At 45.6% G+C, this 14,698-nt stretch overlaps 1 protein-coding gene across 1 annotated transcript in view; it reads right to left on the bottom strand.

Moving 5' to 3' along the window:
• ca10a (carbonic anhydrase 10 (inactive)a) overlaps positions 1-9,543 on the bottom strand; it is a 109,680-nt gene extending 100,137 nt beyond the window's left edge. Inside the window, exon 1 of the mRNA XM_084670594.1 lies at positions 8,999-9,543. Within this exon, the coding sequence (XP_084526720.1) occupies positions 8,999-9,059 (61 nt within the window). The 5' untranslated portion in view covers positions 9,060-9,543. The remainder of the gene's footprint in view (positions 1-8,998) is intronic.
• Between the last annotated feature and the right edge of the window lie 5,155 nt (positions 9,544-14,698).

Raw genomic sequence — 14,698 nt, 5'->3', positions numbered from 1 at the left:
ATCATTTTCCTCTCCATCCCTCCATTTCAGCCCATCTCTCTCTCTCTCTCTCTCTCTCTCTCTCTCTCTCTCTCTCTCTCTCTCTCTCTCTCTCTCTCTCTCTCTAATTGTCTGTCTCTGTGTGTAGCTCCACATGCCTCTTATTCTAATTGTAACTGAGAAGACTAATCATAATAATACTCAGAGCATTTCTGTGTTCAGTCTCATTTAGTCAAGGTTCATTATTCCAGTCTGATGCCTCCCAATGAGGAGCTTCATGATGCCAGCAGACGCTGTGATTGGCTGCGTGTCCCCTTGGCAGCAGAGGCTGTGATTGGCTGCATGTCCCTTGACAGCAGGGGCTGTGATTGGCTGCTGTATTTCCCCTGTCAGAAGAGTATTTGATTGGCTGCGTGTCCCCTGGCACACAGGAAGTAGCAGCATAAAAATTGAGACTTCCTGCTCCTTATCAGCAGAGGTTGATGTGTGTGTGTGTATCTTTGGGTGAGTGTGTGTGTATGCGTCTGTGTGTGGTGTGTGTATGTGTCCATGTGTGTGTGTCCATGCATGTGCACAAAATAACTGTGTGTGTGTCAGGGTGTGTGCAAGGACTTTTGTGGGTGTGTGGGTGTGTGTGTGTGTGAGAGTTAAAGTTTAGTTGAATTCCCCACTATGCTTGGCCGTGGCCCCGAAACACACTTACTGGCATCAGCAAAAAGGAAAAGCCTCCAATCTATAAAGGGAAACGCAGACGAAGACACGGAGAGAGGAAGGGGGGGGAAGGAGGGGGGATAAAGAAATGGGGGTAGGGAGGGGGATAAAGGAATGGGGAGAGGAGAGAGGGAGGGAAGAGGAGGAGATGGAGGAAGGGAGGGATTTGATGGAGGGAGGGAGGGAGGGAGGGAGGGAGGGAGGGAGGGAGGGAGGGAGGGAGGGAGGGAGGGAGGGAGGGAGGGAGGGAGGGAGGGAGGGAGGGAGGGAGGGAGGGAGGGAGGGAGGGAGGGAGGGAGGGAGGGAGGGAGGGAGGGAGGGAGGGAGGGGGTGGAGAGATGAGCAGTAAAATGATAGATGGTTGTTAGTTTCCCTTGCTCCATGCTGATTTGAGACAACATCAATTAAGATATAGTCAAAAAAGGGAGGGGCGCGGTGCTACTGGTGGATATGCTGAGTGTGAATACATACCCTTCATACTGATGTATCTCTGCAGAGGAGAAGGGAGGGGGGTGAAGGAAGGAATGGAGGAGGAAGGGATGAAGGAGTGGAGGAATGAAAGAGAGGATGGAGGAATGGAGGAGAGGATGGAGGAATGGAGGAGAGGAGGAGGAAAGGAGAGGGCGGGGCGTCGGTCTAGCGATTCCCTCTTTGATCCTTTCTCTCAGGACAGGAAGTCCATTCCCTAACGGACAGGGACTGAGACACCCTGGTACTGCTCCAGGTGCTCAGGGGAGGAGGGGAGGATGAGTGGGGGAGAGGAAGAGAGGAGAAGGTAGAGAGAATGAGAGGAGGAGGAGAGGAGGAAGCTAGTGGAGGAGAGGAGGAGGAGTGGAGGAGAGAAGGGGGAGGAGTGGAGGAGGAGGAATGGATGAGAGAAGGAGGAGGACAGGAGGAGGAGTGAATGAGAGAAGGAAGAGTGGAGGAGAGAAGGGGGAGGAGTGGAGGAGGAGGAATGGATGAGAGAAGGAGGAGGACAGGAGGAGGAGTGAATGAGAGAAGGAAGAGTGGAGGAAAGAAGGAGGAGGAGTGGATGAGAGGAGGAGTGGAGGAGAGAAGGACAGGTTCAGAGCAGATGGAGGCTGTCTCGTCCCCCCACTCAGATCCCTGGTGACGTCCAGCCCCAAACCAGCTCAAGCCTCCATAAACTCAGACACTCTCGGTAAATAAACACTTCATTTTCATATCATTGACAGACCTCCTCCATTTGTATTCCTCAGCTTGCCAGGGCTATCCAGCAACCCATCCATGAAGAAAAAGGGGGGGGGGGAGAAACAGTGAGAAAGATGAAGAGAGACAGAGAGAGAGACAGAGAGAGACACAGAGAGAGAGAGAGAGAGAGAGAGAGAGGGGAGAGACCCTGAGAGAAAGAGTGAGAGATACAGAGAGATGGCGATAAAGAGACCCTGAAAGAGAGAGAGAGAGAGAGAGAGAGAGAGAGAGAGAGAGAGAGAGAGAGAGAGAGAGAGAGAGAGAGAGAGAGAGAGAGAGAGAGAGGGCAATGAAGAGAGACCCTGAGAGAGAGAGAGACAGGGTCGAGACAGAGACAGTGGCTGCATGTGTCTGTATAAAGGACGTTTGACCTTGCCAGCAGCTGTGCTTACTGACTTATGAGATCATTATCTCTGGCAGTCATACTGTTGGTAGCTCCCTTTAATGTTGCACACTGTATGTTGGAGTGTGTGTGTGTTTGAAGTGGAAAGTGTGGGTGTACGTGTGTTTTGAAATGTAGAGTGTGTGGGTGTGTGTGTGTGTGTGTGGGGGGGGGGGGTGCAGCATGTGTTTGGCCATGTATCAGAGACACAGCCGCTATAGATACACTCAAACAAGCTGGAGTGTCTGATATTGGTTTCCTATCTAGAGCTCAAGGACTACATGATGTTAGACCCTCACTATTCCACTCTGTCCAACACAGCTGGCTTCAGAGACAGGCAGCCAGGCAGCCAGGTAGACAGGTAGACAGGTACACGTATCTCTACCTCCCTCCATCCATCCCTCTCTCTCTCTCTCTCTCTCTCTCTCTCTTTCTCTCTCTCTCTCCCCATCTATCCCTGCCTCTCTCTCTCTGTCCATCTGTCTCTCGTTCCATCTCTCAATCCCAATATATGCCAAGTCCCTATGATGGATAGGATATTTCCCTCCACACCTCTCTCTCTCTCTCTTTCTTTCCCCATCTCTCTCTGATTACGTTTTGGTTTTAGAACTGGCGGAGGAAAACTGTATGTCATTCTTTGGCCACGCTCAGAAGATGAGATCAGAAAAGAGAAAAAGATTGAAGAGATTGGAAGAGGGGCAGAGAGACCGATCCATAATTGAGGCGGCACCATTTGTTTTTCCCTGCAGTGACAGCTCAGTGTAGAGACAGCATGACTGCTCTCAGCCCGGGAACTAAACGCTGTCTCCAGTCTCTCCATATACAACACCCTGTCTCCAGTCTCTCCATATACAACACCCTGTCTCCAGTCTCTCCATATACGACACCCTGTCTCCAGTCATTTAAAAACAACTGTCACTGACCCCCCCTCCCCCCTCCCCTGCTCCGCAATGCCCCCCCCCCCCCTCCCCCCACTCCCTCAAACCCCACAAGCCTCAATGCCCCCTTCCAGCCCAGTGCTGTTGATCAGAGAGGGAACTCTGGGCCAAAAGACTCCATTTCCCTAAGACCCTAGTTTAGATCAGGTGACTTACAGTTCCTGGCATACACACACACACACACTCTGTTGGCACACACACTCATATTAATCCAGTCTCAGTGCTGACTTGTAAAACACTGGGCCTCTGTGTGGCCCCTGGAGAGCCCGCGGCTCCAGCCCACTATGGTGTTTGCGGTTGTTAATGTTAGAGAGTCCTAAGCACACACACACAAACACATACTTACTGTAAGCCATCTTTGAGTCATTATCTGTTGCTGTGTAATTCCTACCAAAGCCTTTAGAGAGAAGCATGTCTTCACACACATACCCACATGCACACACATACACACACACACACACACACACACTCCGGGGCTTTCCAACACCTTCTTGTAGTGGTGGCTGTACATGCGCCATCATGCAGCCTATATTACTACTGTAGCTATGAAGCCTGGTAGCTGAGGTGTGGTTCTTTTGCCTGGTAAATACTGCAAGAACTATACACTTTTGATATTTTAAGTTCTTCTGGGCTTTTCTACGCTTACTATTTGCACGTTAGTGTAGACACACGTGTCGGATGAATGAAGAAAACGTTTAAAACGTGTGCAGACACTCCATGTATCTAGGAGGAGGAATGACACAGCGACATGGAACACAGACTGGCTACGTACTGATTACCGACCCTCCGCACCTCTCTCTCTCTCTCTCTCTCTCAGTGTCCCTGTTATAGGACACACATGTGTAGGGGATTAAGAGATTAAGTGTGGATATGTTGCCTCCCTGTCAGGGTCTGCGTGCATCTGGAATCAGACATCAGGTTAGAACTGAGAGGAGAAGAGGAGAGGAGAGGGGGAGCGGGGGAGAGAAGTGGAAAGGGGGGAGGGGAGGGGTCACTGCGTGATGCTGTTACTCACAGTTCAGTGAGGAGGCTGGTGGTAGCCTGGGCAGAGAGAAGGCAGCAGTGGCGTGGTGTGTCGCGCGCTTGTGTGTGAGAGAGAGGGAGAGAGAGAGAGGGAGAGAGAGAGAGAGAGAGAGAGAGAGAGAGAGAGAGAGAGAGAGAGAGAGAGAGAGAGAGAGAGAGAGAGAGAGAGGAACCCACTGTGATAAATAAGCAGTAAGCAGAGTCATTACTGCAGGAAGATAACTACACAGTGGGCAGGGCATCAGGGGGACAAAGGCAACATTAAGCCATCGCTTACCGCCTTCATAAAGACTAAACAACGTCTACCAAGACCCAAAAATGAAAAGCTTTAAATTAATCAAACCAGTATTCCATTTACCTCTCACTAAGGTATTCAGCTAAGTCCAGGGAGAGAGAGGGAGAAAGAAAAGGGGGAGAGAAGGGGAGGGAGTGTGTGATACTGAGTGTGGAAGAGAGGCAGAGAAAGAGAGCAGGAAGTTGAGAAAGAGAGAGGGAGAAATAGAGAGGCAGACAGAGAGAGAGAGAGAGAGAGAAGAGAGAGAGAGAGAGATAGAGAGAGAGAGAGAGAGAGAGAGAGAGAGAGAGAGAGAGAGAGAGAGAGAGAGAGAGCGTGAGGGAAAGGAACATTTGGAGGGAGCGTGAGAAAGGAGGAGGCTGCGGAGAGAAAGAGGAAAAGGGTGGAAGGAAGGAGAGAGAGAGGCGAGAGAGAGGAGAGAGAGAGGAGAGAAAGGCCTTGCATAGTCTTTCAGTGAGTCTCAGCCCTACCAGGAAAACCTTCTTGATGTATTCAACCTCCATGATCTCCACGTAGCACAGCTCAACCTGCCAGAACAACCTGGAAACAGGAAGCAGGACCGCATCACTTCCTGTGTCCCTTCCTGTGTCCCTTCCTTCTCTGGTTATGAAAGGGGGCTTGAGCATTGGCTCCTCCTCTTCACGTCGTCATGTTGAGGGGGTCAGTGAAAAGGCCGTTGACGTGGTCATAACCAACGCCAGACTGTTTGCACACGGTGTCTCGCTGAGCCAAGAGTTGACATGCCATCATCACGGTTGGCTATTTGTCTCATTCTGGAGCCTGGCAATTATGAGGCGCAGGGTCAATAATGCTCAGACGTTTTTCTAATTTACTCTCTCTTCAAAGAACAATGTGCCTTGATGCAGGGGAAGCTCTGGGATAACCAGTAATTATATTGTGCAGCATGTGATTATTTACAGGAATTAGATGAAGACCATGCAAGGCCATAATCTGGAGGACAATAACACTAAAATCATCTATAATCATCTAAAATCATCTACACTGTCATCTATTCGCTCCGTAGGACACTCTTAAAGATATTCATATAATGTTTAGGTAGGTGATGGCTTTGCATGTGTGTGTGTGTGTGTGTGTGTGCCCTATGTGTGTGCGAGACAACGTGTTTGTGTGTGTTCATAAACAACATGGCCAAGTGTGTGTGTGTGTGTGTGTGTGTGAGAGAGAGAGAGAGAGAGAGAGAGAGAGAGAGAGAGAGAGAGAGAGAGAGAGAGAGAGAGAGAGAGAAGGTGTGTGTCAGTGTAGTATTGTGTGCGTGTGTATGTGTAAATGTAGGAGTGTGTGTGTGTGGGTGTAGGGGGGGGGGGTGGTGTCGGTGGTGTAGGAGCGTGTCTGTAAATGTTTGCGAGGTCGTACATACTTGCAGATACGAGGAAAACGGTTTCAACCGTTGTCAGTGACAGGGTTTCTGCTGAGGACGTGGTTAGACGAGGCTTAAGTGGACGGGAAAAGCGAGCAGCACACAGGCAAACAGATGGAGAATAGAAAGCCAAATTGTTTACCTGGCACTTCTAGAATCCTTCCCACAATGGGCCTTTCAGCACATTCAGACTAGGGAGCCTGTGGATGGGTGGCCACAGCTGAACAGCCTTCTGGCCTTGTCCCTTCTGACAAGGGATAAGCTGGACTAGCAGTAAAACTGGGCCACACTTTTACATTAAGGTTAAATTATCTACCATGTAATTACATGTACCCATACCTATAGGAACAGCATTGTAGTTTAGAAGATAATACAACTTTAATTGGATTTTATGATGGTGGGGAAGCTGTCTCTTCTCTCCTGTAGCAACAAAGGATTATTACTAGCTGTCATAATTCACATTTGGGGTTACATTAACTACCATGTAACTATTTAGCAATAGCTGTAGTGATGACAATGTAGGTACATAGGAACTGCATTTACACTTGTGATTTACTTTAAGGATTGCACAGGTGAAACTTGGCATGGGAAGGTTGGGAATTCCAGGAGTAAGAAGATGTTGATGGATCTTGTTTTGGTAACACAACCTTCTACTGTCTTCTACTTCTACCCTCCACAACACCCACTTCCCCTTACACCTTCTCCCACCATTCTTCACCTTCTAGCACTTAAGTAATAACCTAATACTATATTTTTTAAGCAGTTCCGATGTACCTACAGTTTTTACTATTTGTTTATCTATGTAGATACATGCTAGTAGTAGCAGCATGGTAGTCAATGTAACGTTGATGTAAAGTGTTTCCTAACACTGCATTTCAGGTGTCAGATGTTTTTTTGGCTGTTGGGTCATGTTTTTGATCAAGTCATAATGCATATTACATTATAATCCAAAATCAAATGTTTAGCATATTCATTTCTTGTGTTCATTCTTTTTTGCTTGTGTGATTAGGCTTCAGTTAAGATATCATCTTCATTTATGTTGAGCTAGGGCTCTTGGCAAAGTTCTCCCAAGCTCTAGAAAAGACACATATCTCCAGAATACATCCACAAACGTTGAGTTTTCTGGTTGTGTTATAGGCTACTTCACCTAACTGATTAGGCAGTGACACAATCTACACTTTAATGAACCTTTGCCTATTTAATTGTGTTTGATCTGTATCTGATAGATAAGCCTGCTCCAATTTCTCAAGGGCTATGCAAAACCGTCCGATTTGATTAGACATTTGGTATTTCTGTCTGTAGATACAGTATCTTTTGGTCATTATCATAACATTGGACGTGACAACGTACCTACAAATATCGAGTTACATAGAGACCCCGTGATGTCCCACGAGTATCACACTTTGTTGTCATGGCAATACACAATCGGAAGTAAAGGATTAAAAGGAACTGGAACTCACGGATTAAAGTTACATAAGCGGCGGGGGCACGCGCCAAGGATGTCATACTTGCTCTGCATTCGATTAAGGGTTGGAGTTCCATCGACAATGACTAAACAGTTTATTGAACTTATGTATCCTATGTCTATATCTTAAACTGGCTCTGTAGAGCCTCTACAGTATATGAATGTTCCTGGGGGGGAAACGTGTGAGGTGGGAGGGTTGGTTGGCTGGTAATGGTGTCGTCTTCAATAACTAGTCGTTATCTCCGCCCTGAGGGAGGTGCGGCCTGTGAAGGTTGAAGAGACTGACGTGCGTAAACCGACAGTTGTGCGTAAAACATACGCTCATACTGAGGCGTAGATGCGCAAGGGAGGGAGAGGGTGGTTTTGCGCACAGCCAAGTCATAAATATGCCTTCTCCCATCGTCAACACCAACGACCGGGTACCCACCCCTGGATTCGCGCCTCCACTGGCACGCGAGTCCCGGGCTGGCATAAGAATTCTAGCGTTAATAGAAAAGGAACACTGGCTGTTGTACTGACAACCAAGGACATGAGGGTGAAAAAAAAAACATTTATTCCAAAACGTTAACGTCTCTATTAAGAGTGAATATATGGGCGTAGATAGATGAGCGTAGATAGATAATAAAGTTTAATAGGCCATAAAAACACTGGTGAAGATTCGCATGCCTCTCTCTTTACAGGGGTATATGAGAGACGCATGAAGACACATCGCCGCAGAGCATTGCCGCGAAGTGCGCTCACTGATGCGCGCAGTAAGTCCATCTGACTAGAACTCCGGATTGATTCGATACTTTTACTTGGAATCTTTCCAGTATATGGAGCAATATCAAAGCTCCACATCATATATCTCGCCACACCCGACTATTTAATCAAATAGCAAACACGTTACATATAGGCCTACTGCAACTTAACACCTTGCTAGACCTGTTCAATGTTGCGCTACTGCACGTTAAAAGCCTCGTATTTCACCCACCCCTCTGCTCGACGTGACCGTGCCTTTTCTCGCAGGTGCCACGATGACATCTTGCAGTATATACAACCCTAGGTCACGTTTTATTTAATTTCACACTACCTTTTTACAACATGCAATCCAGGTTAGGGGATAATATAATCAAAAATAAATAAATAAAAACAAATAATTGCTTTTTTCAAGACATAAATCTGAAATGAGAAACATTCTATCTATAGATGTGACTCACTCTTATATATAATCATATAATTCCTCCAGAATTGAGTTTTTCTCGTGGCATAAAATTCTCGAATTATATCAACATCTTAAAGGGATACATTTTCCCAAGTCAAAATCCTATCAGCAACTATACAGGTAGCCTATTTAAAATGCATTTTCATTAACCGTTCAGCGTCCCTCAACATCTGCGGGGGGCTAAGGGAAAGGCGACTTTTCTCATCCCAGAGATGCCCTACTTCAGACGGCTTCAATAGTTAAAAATGACACACTAAAATTCAAGCGACAGTTAAAATCCGTGTAACTTTATTGTACAAATTCGCACGTATATTGCGTCAATCACTAAATGAACGCACCTGCCGTTACAACCCCACTATGTACGGACTTAAGAAAGAACAACAGAAATGAACACAATTCACGAAAACTTACCTGATATGCAGACAATAAAGTTGGCTTGAAGAATGATAAATATTTCCCAAATTATATCCATCGTCTATCCTCATTCCAGGTGCATTACGCTCGAAAAGAACGGTGTTGTATCAATTGCAGATCTCCAGTCGTCCCAGTCTATATCCCGCTGTACACCTTCCGCGAGGTGTTTGCCACACAAGACACATAGCAGGTTTATCGCGAAGAAATGACGCCGCACTTTCCCATAAAGCTACAATTCCAGCGAGAAGGAAACACTCCAAGTTAATAGACAGGTATGTAATCTCCCGAATCAGTCAGTGGGTTTTCTCCGTAGCATTCCACCGTGTCCCAGGAGCATCCATGAACGTAGCCTACTCCGCTCTCGTCGGTTTCACTTCAGATAACTGGCATCGGTTATCCCGCATAAACCCGCCCCATAGTCGAGCTCGTGATCCAGGTCCTATAAACACAAAGTTATATGGTAAATGACAACGGAAGGTAGGCTATAACTTGAAACCCAAAATAATTAGTGACAGCGTTCAACGGTAAACTCGCTTTGACTAAGTCAGTCCAACCACGGCTTGGACTGACTGGCAAGAGGGCGCGCTTTGCTCACTCTTCACTGACACGTGCCGCACTACGCGCGTTTCAAGCACACATCTTGTACGGTCTATAGGGTCTAGCTAGCGTTTCAACACACACGTGTTCCAGTCCCTCTCCCAGATTCTTGGCAATGGAGGAGAAAACAGTAGGAGACTCATAGCGACAGAGCGGGATAAGAATACTGCGACTGGCCTTCGCCATTCGTGCGCGCCCCTTAAGTATAGGCTACCGCTGTTCGTACTGACACACCTGCACCGACCACCATTACTTTCACGATTTAAACATATATTTACCCTTCAGCTCTACAGATGGTGGAGCACGTTGTGGATTGGCTAATGGCTATGTGAGTGTATAAATCTGTATAAGGTAGCCTACAGTGTTTAAAAAAAGCCACACAATATAAAAAGTAAATTGTCTAATGAAGTCCTCCAAATTATACAAGTGCAGTAATTTCAATTCCAGCTTGACTTTTAAATGTCCTTGATTTCCTTATTTACCGAGTTGGAGAGTTCCGGTAGCGGTCTGATTCTACCACCTTGCGATGCCACAAGCCCACTGAGCATCAGCCATGGACGTTAAGCCAAAAATAAATAAATAATTAAACACACGTACAGATCATGCGCGCACCTACAGGCACAGGTGGATGGAAGAGACATTGTGGTACCCCAAACTTCGATCAACAAGAGCGAGAATGAGAGAGACATAGAGAGACATAGAGAGAGAGAGAGAGAGAGAGAGAGAGAGAGAGAGAGAGAGAGAGAGAGAGAGAGAGAGAGAGAGAGAGAGAGAGAGAGAGAAAATATGTGGTCACTGTTCGACATGTAAGTTTGAGACAGAAATGCACTTCCTCCTACAATGCGAAACATTCAGTAATATAAGGAATGGTTACTAAAACTAATTCAACTCTGTAATCTCAGATTTAAAAGATTGAGTAACCTCTCAAAGGTAAAATAATGCTAGGAGAATGAGACAGGGCATATCTTGCTGTCCAATATGTATCAATATGCATGCCACAACTTGAGGGATAGTGAATGACTTATACACACACTGTGCACACACACACAATGCACACACACAACATATAGCCTACTGTGTGTGTGACTGATGTGTGTATATATACCAATATAATATTATATACATAACAATATAATAAATCAATCTTAATGTTGTGTTCATGTTCTCCTGCTTTAATCTAAATGAATTCATATTATTTATTTGATATTTTATCGTTTGGCAACATTAATCATATAACTTCTTGAATAATAATATGAATGTGAATATGAAGTTTTACACTTGTGTGGTGTATACAGGTATGTAAATGTCTAATTATTGTGTGTGTATCTCTGTAAATGAGTGTGTAAAATATAAGTAGGCTATATATAAGGTTGTGATTTATATAGATTAATAATTCTGTAATTCCTCTTTTGCTTTGGCCATATGGAAATGTGTTATTTCATGCCAATAAAGCCCTTTGAATTTAATTGAATTGAGAAAGAGAGAGACAGAAAAATAAATTAGAAAGACAGACATCTTTGTATTTAAAGGGGCACAAATCTATTGGCCTTAACTCACAAGCTATGTAGTACTTGCTTTAGTAGTAGTACCTGACATGTTATCGGTTTTATTATAGCGTTATAATATGTGTATTAATTATTCACACAAATCTGTGCAGACCAATATGCAATAAAATATTTTTTTTGTGGACGGTTTGTGTGCTTCCCAGAAAGTTAATTACCATAGCTCCATATCCCACTGTTGTAAGCACTAACAGATATCCTTTGAAGAAAATGTCAAAACAAAAAAAACAAAGATGACAGCATCCAACCCAATACTTTTCATTTGAGTTTAATGTTCACATATCTTTATCTAGGAATCCAATCAATATTGTATTTGTCAATCCTTTTTTTTTTTACAAGCAATGCCAAAGAGGGCTTTATAGATGCCCACAGATCAGTCACCCCAAACCAACCTATAAACCCTCAAGGATGTCAAGTGGAACGTGGGAAAAAACAGAAGAGACTTCGAGAGAAAAAATGAGTTCAGTGAGGGATCTCTTCCTCCAGAGACGGTTTGTCAGACACGAAAGTGCGGACCGTAGGCCGGAGCTAATTATACAGTAAGAATATGAATACGAGTAAAAAAAAGTAAATGGGGATTTCACACTTATTCTAAGCTTAGGTGCAATTTAGCCTGGAGGCACTGCTACAACGGCCTGGGCTGAACAAATAGACGTATTACAAACACTAGACCTGGAAAACAACCGATCATGACGGTAACGGTAAACATAAATCGTTACTGAGACCGCCGTTGGCACCAGTGTCTGAAAGAAGAGATGGCAGATTTACTGTGTACGTATTGTATATGAACAGTAAATTCAAATCGGTACGAACACCCACATTGATTTCACCCCGTAGTCAATATTTAGGTTTACTTTACAGTGCAACTGCATAGGCCTGCATTGAAACGAGATTTGTTTGTGAACCTAAATAGAAAAAGCTTTAGGTGTCCACATTGATTCCGATGAAACACTGTCTACGTATAACAGTCTACACGCGGATAAGCCTAATAGGCCTACTGTAGCAGGGTGACACGAGCTTAACTAAAACGTTTCGAACTTATTTAGCGAGCGCGTAAAAATGACATCTTAATTTTTCTGTAGTTGCTTTATCTGTATGAGTTCCTCTGACATGTCTTATGATTGTGTCAAAATGCGTTCTAGACCCTGAGAATAAGTACTTACGTGATTTTTCCAAATGATAGCCCTTTCGCCCTTTTGCGCGGTTTCTGAAATGTTCTCCTTCTTCAGGCCTAGCGGGAGGCAGAGTATGATGGACAATCAATACCGCACACAGGGTTGTTTTAAGTGCCACTTTTCCACATCAGAGAAGGGCTTCCCTGCAGACTAATGCCACATGGACCGCAATGCTTTTACCTGTCAGGTCTCATCCTGTATCTCGTTCCTTGTACTAGGGGCTAAGAATCGTGCCTGTTTCTTTTTAAGAGAGCCTTGAAAAGGTTACATACTTCCTGCTAGCACACAATGCTGCATTGTGTTCAGCAGGAGGTAAGGATTTATCTCTGGTGTATTCTTAGGCCTATTGTGGATGCTGACACAGGGTGAATTAAAAGCCGGATTCAACTGGATTGCCTCCAAGGGATGATACTGAGAGGTCTTTTTATCTTGCCTTTCATCCATTTATCCATGCATCCACTTGTCCATTCATCCACCCATCCATCCATTCTAATGTAGTTATCCTATACATCCAATGTTTTTTTCCTAAGTAATATACATTATTCTATCATCCATCCACCCATCCATCTATCCATCCATCCATCCATCATCCAATATCCATCCTGCCATTCTTCCATTCATCCATCCATCTTCTCATATATGTCCATTCAACCACCTATCAATCCATATTACAGTCCAGATGTAGTGTGTTCGACTACTAACAGCTTTCCAAAGTGAAAAGTCTTTATATGTCCCCCTTGGCTGGATGTAGCAGTGGAACTTAACACCAGTTCTCGGAGGGCATTCAGGTTCTATCCAACAGACCCAACAGATTGCATTCTCAAATGAAGCAATTAGCACTGTGATCTTTTTTAAAGGCCAGACAACCTGGCCTCATGCCTGCTGGACAGCTTATTGAACAGCACCAAATTAGACGCAACGTCCAAGGGCTGTTTACCACCAACAATGGATGAAGAGCTTGTGAAACTCTTGATGGGCAAACAGCAGTATGTTACACAGCATTTTCCTCTGTGCATTTCTACCTGTGAGGAGTACGTTTGTGAGGTACACTGTATAGGTTTGGGGTGAACAGGACAGGTTTGGCAGGTATACAGTCTGGACTTGGGAGGTATATAACAGGTTTGAATTGAGTGGACATTGGATTGGATTAACACCTTGCCTTCTGATAAACCAGGACACACCTCCCACAGCCAAACTGGAACACCTCACCTGTCTTCATTACTGAGAGAGCCTCCTGGGGGGGGGGGGGGTAAGAGGGAGAGAGAGAGGGATGGAGCGAGAGACGGACAGAAAGAGAGGGAGACACAGAAGAATGGGGGGAAGGAGAGAAAGAGAGGGAAAGAACGCAGGAGGGAGAGAGAGACACAAAGGGAGATAGAGACAGAAGGAGGGAGAGAGAGAGGGGGGAGAGAGAGAGACAGAGGAGAGAGACAGAGAGAGTCAGCTGTGTGGCTTCTCTTGCCAAGGTCAAAGGAAGGGAGAGGGAAGCGGATGAAGATGACGGTCAGTTTCTGGCTCCCCCTCACAGTCCGGCAGCTGTGTGTCAGCGCTTGCTGGGAGGTCAACTGTGTGTCTATGCGTGCCAGTAAGTGTGTTTGTGTGTGTGTGTGTGCGTGCATCCAACAACAGCCAAGCCAAAGCCTCACATATGATCGATTACGAGTCGGCTTACATTTTCCGCTCCGACTGCGAGGAGGCCGGCCTGCGTGGCGAAGCTGAGCTGAGAGGACTCGGTTCCAGCCCCTGTGCCACGCTAACCAGACAAATAGAAAGTGACACAAACACAGACAGGTCTAATGTGTTTCTGATAAATCCGGACCCACCCTCGTTCCAGACAGTTCAATCAGCGATGACAGAGAGGAGAGCTCCCAGTGCCCAGCGGCCCCCTCCCAGCTATAGCCCAGTCTCTGAACCCAGATCAATGCACCAAAGGTTCAGGGGGCCAGAGCTATGCAAATGAGAGATGCTAATTATCTTGATGCTTGCATGAGGAAGAATGACTGCCCACTAATGGGAAAATCAAAACACATTAAGGACAGCCACATGATTTGATTTTTCTTAAATGACTTTACCTTTCGCAGAAACAGATGGACGCAGGTCGAGCTGAGCGAGATTATCAGGCGGGAAACAGACAGTGGGAGAGAGATGGACAGAGAGAGAAAGGGAGAGTATCAGAGTGAGAGGAGACGGAGAGGGAGAGGGAGAGAGAGAGAGAGAGAGAGAGAGAGAGAGAGAGAGAGAGAGAGAGAGAGAGAGAGAGAGAGAGGAGCAGATGAGGAAAGGCAACATGCTGAAGATTTCATTTACGCTAATTATGATTAATGCTGCAGAGGTCTGGTTGACTGTGGACATTATTCTCCTCA

This window comes from Hypomesus nipponensis, chromosome 13 (genome assembly GCF_054491055.1).
Source record: "Hypomesus nipponensis isolate SF chromosome 13, ASM5449105v1, whole genome shotgun sequence".
Taxonomy (NCBI): domain Eukaryota; kingdom Metazoa; phylum Chordata; class Actinopteri; order Osmeriformes; family Osmeridae; genus Hypomesus; species Hypomesus nipponensis.
This window is presented reverse-complemented; position numbering and strand designations above follow the sequence as displayed.